This window comes from Papilio machaon, chromosome 2 (assembly GCF_912999745.1).
Source record: "Papilio machaon chromosome 2, ilPapMach1.1, whole genome shotgun sequence".
In the NCBI taxonomy this organism is placed as follows: domain Eukaryota; kingdom Metazoa; phylum Arthropoda; class Insecta; order Lepidoptera; family Papilionidae; genus Papilio; species Papilio machaon.
The window spans coordinates 1,715,690-1,726,033 of NC_059987.1; the positions used below are offsets into that span (position 1 = coordinate 1,715,690).

Here is a 10,344-nt window from a genome sequence, read left to right on the forward strand (position 1 = left end):
TACTCTAACATGCTGTAACTTGTATGTAATATTGTTATGAAACTTGTAGATTCCAAAAAGCAACTGAATTCAATTTTTATCATAATTCTTTTGCCTTGTTTATGAAACATATGAAAATAGTTTGTCACAAAATAGGTATATTAATAAAAGTTGTTGTAGTGGCTATAAATTTGAAAATAAAAACACAAATTAATATTTTTAAAACATTTACTAAATCTAGTTCAACAATTTATCTTAACACAACAACATCTTTACTGATTTTCATTATTATCCTGCAATCCTTCTTCTTGTGCTATAATAAAATTTGCCCACTCTTCAGCTTCTTTGAGCTTTCGTCTCCTTGTGTAAGGCGCGTACCACAATTTATTGGTAACGTAAACTGCTGTAGTAACAGATACAGCCATTAACATCTTCGATAGCGGACTTGAATGTTTAAACCATCGCTTTATTGGATCCATAGCTGATCACTCAGAAGGACTTGTTTCTAAAGTTTTTTTCTTTTTAGGATAATGTTCTTGGAACAGAGGATTCCAAATGTAAACACCGGAGAAAACCCCTAAAATAGTGACTAACACGATTTGTCCCCTTGTCCAACCACGCGGTCTATAAATTCTCATAATGATAAATTAGTCATGTTTTTACTAAATTCCTCTGGATTAGTTTGGAATTTAATGAACTTTTAGTTTAATTTTATGAAGTTTGAGGTTATGGCCAGTTATGACATAACTTACTGTCAATGTCAACTGTAAAATTTTCCATCTCATAGACTCCAGAGTAGGAAATAGAAAAGAAAAAATGAGTTAGGCCATATATGTCCCCTGAAATATAATGAAATGAAATATATATGTTCTAGATGTCCTAGTATTTCCCGTGTGAAAATTCAAACATCCTCCTTTGTAATTTGAAAAATCGTGCAGACAAAAATTACTATAATAAGATTAATCCCAAATGCAAACCTATGCAAACAGAGCTCTGAGTTGTCGTTCTTAAATTTCAATTTTACAGAGTTAGTTTTTATATTATTGTCCATGTGTTTAAAAGATTTTTGTTTTTAAAACTACTCCTATTTAAACATTCAATTCATTTAGTTAAACGAAAAACGGCCAACGGTTGAAATGTTGAAGAGTGATCAACGGTTGATTTAAATAGTTTAAGAATTAACGCCATCCCTAAAGAGATCAATGGTCAATGTGTCAATCTGTGTCTGTGTCAAATGTCAGTGTCACATGTTGCTGTGAATTGTTTGGGTTCCACAAATGCACCTTATAATTTAATATATTAAAGAAACTTTATTTTGTAGTTTATAATATAAGTGGATATTTCACTCTAATAAGCAACTAACCAGGGAGAACTGAACAATGGAAAGACGTCCCAGAATTTCACCCAATATTTTAATTACAGGTTAAATATTGGTTATGACCAATTTATTAAAAACACGAATTAATGCTAAGTGCCAAGTCATGTAAAAACCCTTGTCTGACTACGAATATAAAGAAGAGCATAAAATGGTGTATTTAACCGAATGTGCTTCGTACAACAGTCATAGATTTAAATGTATAAAATTATTGATCTGGTATTGTTTCAGGAAACGTGTAATCTTACTATGGTATTATAACATATGGTTCTATCCATACGTTCATGTAATTTATCATAATATAATATTTTATAAAGAAACTAATTTCTTATTACTTTCAGGAACGCCGGGAGTTGGCAAATCAACAATATGCAAAATATTATCTGAACGAATGAAGTACACATGGAGAGAAGTATCAAAACTTGCAGAAGAATTCAATTGTTTAGATGAATATGATCCTGAATATCACTGTCCAGTTTTAAATGATGACAAGGTAATTTTATTTGTGACTGGCTAGACAAGCTTGCATGGAAAAATTAACATCTTGACAATATAACTACTTGAAAAGTGAAAAAATATATGGAACTGACAATCTTACTAATATTATAAATGTGAATGTTTAGATGGATGGATGAATGTTTGTTTGTAGGTATCTCAGGAATGGCTCAACGGATCTTGATTAATTTCAGCACAGGTGTAGAACATAGTCTGGATGAACATAGAGGACGTAGTCACAGGCTATAGCTAGTAATTTTATTTATATATCAAAAATCTATGACAGATTTAATAAAATTGTTTCCAGATGCTTGACATCATGGAAAGTATGATGGAAAAAGGAGGGAACATAGTTGACTACCATGGCAGTGAATTTTTTCCTGAGCGTTGGTTTGATGGTGTTTTTGTGATCCGAACAAATAATACCATATTGTATGACAGACTAGTAGCAAGGTTAGTTAAAATTATTACATAAAAATAAATGCACTTCAACTCATATCATTTTCATAATTTTTAAAAGGTTCTCTGAAGACTCCTTTCTTTTACATCTTAATAAAAATGTTGATATACTTGTTATTCTATACCAAAAAGCAAGTAATAGAAGCTGAGGACAGTTTAAAAAATAAGTTGTCTAATTTAACAGGACAGAAAAAATTACACACTTTACATTTTTTTATTAATTGTCTTTTATTATGAGACAAAGATAAAAATGTATATTTTTTCATTATAGGGGTTATTCCGGAAAGAAATTGGAAGACAACATTCAGTGTGAGATATTTGAAGTATTATTAGAAGAAGCTCAAAATTCATATAAACCAGAAATTGTTAAGGAACTTCAGAATGATACACAGGAACAACTTCTTGCTAATGTTGAAAATATAATAGAGTGGATAGAAAAATGGAAAGAAGATAATCTGTAATATTTGGTGTGGAATTTATTACTTGTAATGTCATTCTGACATTGTATGAAGTGGTGTTATTTTATGGATAAGATTGAGGTGTACATATTTTGTCTTCATTTTTATTGTGGGCTTTCACTGTCTAAACATGTCACCTCAAATATGTACATTTTAACACACATTTGTGTTTATATAAAAAACTGCATTGTTGCTTTAATCATGGATTTCTGTGACAAAAATAGATTTATAAATCATATTGTTATCTGTTTTGTCAAAGATATTAACAGGGATGACAGTATGTTTTATATGGAGGTTTTGGTCTCGGAAACCAACTGTAAGAAATTTGGATGTATTTTGTAAAATAAATTACTACATATATATAATATTGATTTTCATTTAAGACATTACAAGTCCCGACAAACTCCAAGAGAATGTAGTAATAGCTCCATCAATAAACTCTTTCAAAACCAGACTTGATAAACAAGATATCTCCCAAACTATTTGACACACACATCAGCAAGTTAGCTGCCAGTGTGTAAACAAATAATGTATATCTATCTATATATGAGCCGCTCAGTGCACACATCGATTAACTCCATAAAACAAAAAGTTGAGAAACGCGATGATCTAATGTATATTGTTTTTTAAAATTCCTCTGATAATATGAATTCAAATATATAATGTAGAATGCATAATTGCAGATATAGCTTTCATCTAACGGTGTATAAAAATAATAAGAAAGAATAACCAACAAACAATCGTCAGTAATGTTACAGTTTTTATGTGACTGGTGGAGTTAATCGATTTGGCAACAGAAAAAAGTAATAAAGTTAAATTAAGTCTTTACATTTTTAAGTTTTTTACTATAGAAAAAGTTTGTTATTATACATTTTTATCACAGCTTTTCCATAAAAATGTATGTTGGCAGTTCTGTTGTAATATAATTTTTGTAATTAATTCATAGCATTTTTATGTTAGCGGCATTATTCTTTGGGATGATTCAGCAATATTATAAATAATGTCTTCTTCATCAGCTGTATGCGAGGATTCGTCATTTCGATTTGTTGACAAGTTCTTATAGTAGTAGTAGTAGTAGTTTACCGAAGCGATTTTGTTACGAATATTATTGAGATTGATTAAAAACAAATAAGCGTCGATGCACGGCCAGAACAGATACAGCGTTACCGAAACGATTTATACATTAAAGTATGGAGTTAATCGAAATGGCTTCTGAAATAAATTACTTATTATTCATAGGCCAAAAAAAAATTTGCCATTTAACGGTGCTAATCTTTATTATTCAGGAAAGTTATTATAAATATAAAAAGTTATGACTATACCAAGGGCTTTGACACTTAAATTTAAGATTTTTCAAAAAGTGGAGTTAATCGATGTGTGCACTGAGCGGCTCATATATAAAAGAAAGTTGTGTTAGTTACACCATTTATAACTCAAGAACGGCTGAATCGATTTGACTGAAAATTGATGGGGAGGTAGTTTAGAACCAGGAAACGGACATAGGATAATTTTTACCCCGTTTTCTTTTTTTTTTCATTCCGCGCGGACGGAGTCGCGGGTAAAAGCTAGTATATATATATATAAAAGAAAGTCGTGTTAGTTACACTATTTATAACTCAAGATTGGTCGAACTGATTTAGCTGAAAATTGCTGGGGAGGTAGCTTAGAACTACGAGGCGGACATAGAAACTTTTTTATTTTGTGTGCATTTTTTTTATTCCGCGGGGACGGAGTCGCGGGTAAAAGCTCGCGAGTAAAAATAATTAAAAATTCTCACTTGATGAACAGGATCAGGTTTAAATTAAAATAACAATTTTATAAATATTTACTAATTTATTTAATTATCCCACTGACAAAAATAAGAAATGCATTTAATATTACTGTATTTAGAATAATCAGATAGATTGTTCTCATTTGTTTGAAACAGATGCATTTGTGCCCCTGATATTTTATATTAAAAACTACATCAATAACGATATAAAATTATTCGAGACAATTGTAAAGTGTTGCCCTATTTCAATTATTTATTTCTATTTAACATGTCATAAAAAGTGATGCTACTTTTTAAACTGTGATCTGTAATAATTATCAATCTGTATTATCAAATCAAAACAAATGAGTTATCTATCATCATATGCAGGCACTCGCACACAATACATTCACTCACAGATCTTTCATAGAAAGTTTCACATCACAAAAATGTTGCCTACAACTCATCCTTCTTGGCAGTACCCTTTCTGTCCCAGCCTTTGAGTTCGCTGGAGGCGTGCTCTGATACGTATTTGAGGAAGTCTTCTAATGAACGCCCACCCTGGAAAAATTGGTAAAATAAATAATAATGTCTACTACAGTCTTAACCGATTAAAATGAGACATGAACTGATGATATCCAGCCGCAATACCCATATTGTACTACAAAATAATTTAATCATTACTTACGTTATATCTGACGGGTTTTTTGGCGGAGTCTTTGGGTTTCCAGTAGATAGTAGGGAAACCAGACACGTCGTAGAGGGACTTGGGCCAGTCATTTGCGGTCGCGTCGATCTTAACAATGTCCACATCTTCATTCTTGAGCTATAGGAAACACAACAAGGTTTAAAATAATAAACTACATCATAAAGCTTTTTTTATTTATTTTATTTTGTTACAATTATGTTTATTTACCTTTTCACCGAGCTCATCCCATACTGGTGCCAATTTCTGGCAGTGTCCGCACCAAGGGGCGTAGAACTCGACGAGAGCGTCTCTGCCGCTGTCAGTCACCAGCTCCTTGAAGTTCTTGCCGACAGCCACCTTTACGGGGCCGTCATTGTTCTCCGGCAGAGCTTCCGACTTGATGAAGGGCTCCAGTTTACCATCAATCAGGTCTTTTGAGAAGGCAAGTAAGTTCTCAATGCTGGAAGAAAAAGATACATTGATTATTTTATTTTCCACGATTTTCAATACATAATATAAAAAAAAAAAAAATTGGAAAAAAAAAAGACCTGAATTCAGCAGTCATGATGAACTTGTTGCCGTCACTGTCGCGTCCTGCCACAATAGGCTTGTCGGTCTTCACATAGTCCATGCCAAACTCATTCAGCTCATGCGTGAAGTCATCTTTGTCGCTCACCGCAAAGTTCACCTCGTTCATCTCCTTTGCCACCTACATATAAACAAAAAAATTATATTCTGTGAAAATAATTATTATTTTCTATTTGTAACAGGCAATACCAAAGGTGTTTGAATCAATACATACATGTAACAGATTAATTAAAAACTAGAATCTACCTTCAGCACACGGTTCCTCCAGTAGTTGGTGCCCTTGGGGTTCTTGACATAGTCAACGTCGTAGTAGGCCACCACCAGGGGGTTGGTGAATTCCTGAATGTTTTCCTTCTGACGAACGCCTACTAGACCGTGGCTGTAAAGTTTAAATTTATATTAAAACTTATCATTTATTTACTGTTTTATTACAATTTTTTTTAAAGAAAATAACTTTAGAGCTAAGAATGTACATGTTTGGACTGAAACAATAGATATTAACCTCTACCTCCTCTAAGCATTTGATCCACCTATTAAGAATTTTCCTGTATATGATATTTTGATAAAGAAGAAGGAAGTAGGAGAAAATTTCAACATATTTAACTGTGTGCTTTATTATGTGAGCTCTAAAGACAAAACATATAGAAAGTGTATATGTATTTCAGAACATTATACTCACTAGTTCTCCTTGATGAAGGCCTTGAGAGAGTACATGTCGGTGTCGCCTTTGTACACAATTGAGGACTCCTCAAACTTGTTCTGAAGACGTTTGGGACGGAACAGCACAACATTGTCCCTGGAAAGTTTTGTGATATAATTGCAAAATATTCATATTTTAAATATATATAAAAAAACAAGCAATATTTATGTGCATATAACGAATTGCATCAAATTCGTTACGACCTCGTTTGTTATTGGATACATAAGTTTTATAACGTGCGTAAAATACGTGAATAATTTTGTTATAGCAACATTTGAAAGTTAATAAGGCATATCCTTGTTTGCAAAACAATTACAAATGTATCTTCAAATACACGTATTTTTCCCACTAATTACACATGCAAGTTACGATAAAAAGTTATCTACTCGTAATAAATTCCTTTTAAAATTAGTATGACGGCAATTGTAAGAAATTTAAAAAGTATAATAAACACATCATTTCTCTTTTTTTTTTAAATAAATTCCCCAAGCATAATCATATTGGACGAAAACGATTTTTGAATACTTAGCAAGCACAATTTCAGGGGATAAAAAAAGGAATAGTCCAAACAAGCTTCAGGTGTTTGATATGTCAATGACAACTCTATAATTCTGTATCTAGACATATTTTGATTTGGATAAATTAAAGATGCTTTGATGCTACGCCAGTAATGTTTACGACCGATAAGATTAACCAGATTATGGGTAAAATACCGTCATGCTGGAAATTAGCGATAATAACTTTCAAGATTGGTATCTAAACATTAAAATTTCTGTTTCTAAAATTGTTGTATGGTTTGTATATAAGTGATCTTTTTATTTAATGTTAGAAATACATACCTATTTAATAGCATTATGTTACAAACAATGCATGTAGACTGGTTTATGTATTGAATTACAATAACTTGAATAATATATAACAATACAATTTAAACCATTAAATCACGTAAAACGTGCGACTAGTAAATAATGGGAGACAAGTCATAGAGTGGTCTCATGTCTTAAGGCTATTCTGAATACAGATTGTAGTTTATTTAAAAGAAATATGTGTTACATTTAGATGTGGAAAATGAGTTTTAACTCTGAAATATTTATGAAGATAAGCTATGATATTGTTGTAATGAATTTGGACAATGGGATGAAAAACTAAAAGCACTAAGTAGGTGGCGCCAGCGCCAAAAGTATGATGTCATCTGTCAAAGATTTTTAAGTCATTCTCGCCGATTTTTTAATAAAAAATAAAAATATTCCGTGGACTGTGCTGGAATTAAAAAAACTCGGAAAGTGGAATATATACACAGCTGTAAAAAAGCATTTTTTGTTGTAAATAATCTATGAACTATCTTAAGAATTTTTTAGTGAAATTTGACAAAGTCATTGCTATGACTACAATCCTCAGATTACATCTTCTATATATATAAAAGAAAGTCGTGTTAGTTACACTATTTATAACTCAAGATCGGTTGAACTGATTTCGCTGAAAATTGATGGGGAGGTAGCTTAGAACTAGGAGACGGACATAGGAATTTTTTTATCTTGTGTGCATTTTTTTTATTACGCGCGGACGGAGTCGCGGGTAAAAGCTAGTTGTATATAAAGTAAAGTGTTTTTTGTATATCTATGGTATTTTAAGTGCTACTGCAACTGCTACTTGATCATGTTGATATGTTCTCCCCATTTTAATGCTTACTTTGTTATGTATATTTGATCACAAGTAGCAATAATGTGTAAGACTAGCTGTCGCCCGCGACTAAGTCCGCGCGGAATTAAAAAAAAAACATAGTAATTAGCCTATGTATTCATTCAGACTATGATCTACATTTATGCCAAATTTCATCAATATCCATTGATCCATTCTGGAGATACCTTCAAACAAACATCCATCCATCCATTCAAACATTCACATTTATAGTAGCTGATTTTGTTTCAATATAACTTAAAAATCATCAATAATGAATATTGATAGATCATATTTCATTTATCACTATGGTGATAGTAACGAATGCTACTATAATTAATTGAGCATAATTTCATCTTATCAAGTAATGGTAAAAATGAGCTTTAATTACATTACTACTGCTACTGAACTCTATTTACAGATAGTTGAAACATCCTGTACATATTGATACATATTGTTCTCCATCTCTTTGAAAAAAATAGTATATTTAATATACAACTTTAACAGCAGTGGAGTTTCAAGGTCACAATAAGATTTTCAGTGATTCTATCATTGTATTCTATACCTATTATACAGTATAATTTAAGAAACATTTAATTTACAGGTTCCTAAAATTATTAATTTATCATTCAATTGATACATGAAATATTTGCTAAAAAAAATCATGATTTTTTTGTATTAGGAAAATAAATAAAATGGAAAAGACTTGTGTAAATATGCTAACAATGCTAGTTAAATATGTATACTATAATTTTAAGAGATAAAGAAATAGCTATCAGTAAACTAAGTCATAGTAATTTTTTGTAGAAATATTAAAATGAATTTGTTTAAAGAAGTATTTAGGTAAAAATTTTTTTTAAAACAAAACTGTAATTTTTCAGTAAACATTTTAAAGTTAAATTTTGTAACTATGTTGTAACTACTTCAAAATTAATAAACTACTTAAAAAGGTCTTACCTTCTAGATCAGACTCTACACATAATTCATATCATTAATTTATAAATAAAAAATTAATTCAGGGACACATTTTCTTCCATTAGCAAATTACTATTGGCAGTAATTCTCTATGTTGATAATACATATAATTCTAATAGCAATACTTACTTGTATCCAGACTTTTCTAGAACTTCCTTAGCAGAAGTGTGGCCAAAGGTGACTTCCTCGCGCATTTTGTCAGCAGTCTTCAGGAACTCTCCCTTCAGGTCTGTCTCCTTCTCAAAGAATCCAACCACAACAACCTCATCCTTGGAAGTAAATGCTTCATAATCGGCTACAGTCAACAGATCCTTGGAGCTGGGACCGACTTGCGCCCGCATGTATTTCACAATACCATCTGTAGAATTATTTCATCATTTAATTTATAATAGAAAAAGATCCAGTTAGAATTTTTGTATATGAAGATATATTTGAGTAAGATTGAGGAAAAGTTTGACCGATATATGGTTACGTACTTGATTCTCTAGGTCCATTATATTCTTGAGAAAGTTCGCCTTTTCTGAATATTTTGAGGGTAGGGTAGCCTGACACGGAGAACTTCTCGCAGGTACTCTTTCCTCCTTCCGTACAGTCTACTTTAGCAAGCATCACCGGTGTTTCATCGTTCTTCAGGATGCCGGCCGCTTGCGCATATTCTGGTTTTAATCTCTTACAATGACCGCACCTAATTAGGTTTAATTATCCAGATTAAGCTTTAATAAGTTCAATTTGTGTAACTCAAGTGATAAAAAGTGCTACTTACTCCACCAACTTACCAAGGTGCGTAAAACATGACGAGTGCTGTATCATGTTCAGATATAAGGGTAGAAAAGTCCGAGTCTGTTAGGTCTAGTACATCTTCTTCAGCCGCTTTACACAAATAAATTAAACTTAACAGTAACACAAATTTAAATGAGCCTAACATTTTTACGACAACTTATCCTGCGACTACAACCGTGCGATTAATCTCGCCGACAATGTGAAGCTGAGCGAAAGGACAAGGACCGAAAAAATACACGTATGATGCCTTTGATGACATTAGCCGGCACAGCGTTGGCCGATTCTGATTGGTTAACTTTGTCTGCGTTCATAAAATATTTGTGGAAAAATTTTATTTTCCGAAATAAAATTAACAATATCGGAAATTTTAATTTCAGTATGTTTTTGAAATTTTAAAATCAGTGCTTTAGTCAAATCTTT

At 31.7% G+C, this 10,344-nt stretch overlaps 2 protein-coding genes across 2 annotated transcripts; one reads left to right on the forward strand and one right to left on the reverse strand.

The window, feature by feature from the left end:
* Positions 1-1,204: 1,204 nt before the first annotated feature.
* On the forward strand, positions 1,205-2,973 carry LOC106719028 (adenylate kinase isoenzyme 6 homolog). Its single transcript, XM_014513264.2, has 4 exons — positions 1,205-1,401; positions 1,696-1,847; positions 2,157-2,302; positions 2,580-2,973. Exons 1-4 carry the CDS (start codon positions 1,359-1,361, stop codon positions 2,767-2,769), a joined length of 531 nt encoding a protein of 176 aa, XP_014368750.2. The 5' UTR covers positions 1,205-1,358; the 3' UTR covers positions 2,770-2,973.
* A 1,639-nt stretch (positions 2,974-4,612) lies between these two features.
* LOC106719021 (protein disulfide-isomerase A3) lies at positions 4,613-10,192 on the reverse strand. Its single transcript, XM_014513254.2, has 9 exons — positions 9,921-10,192; positions 9,621-9,829; positions 9,274-9,502; positions 6,472-6,588; positions 6,039-6,171; positions 5,753-5,913; positions 5,433-5,664; positions 5,205-5,342; positions 4,613-5,077 (listed from the first exon to the last, which is right to left on the reverse strand). Exons 1-9 carry the CDS (start codon positions 10,067-10,069, stop codon positions 4,973-4,975), a joined length of 1,473 nt encoding a protein of 490 aa, XP_014368740.2. The 5' UTR covers positions 10,070-10,192; the 3' UTR covers positions 4,613-4,972.
* Between the last annotated feature and the right edge of the window lie 152 nt (positions 10,193-10,344).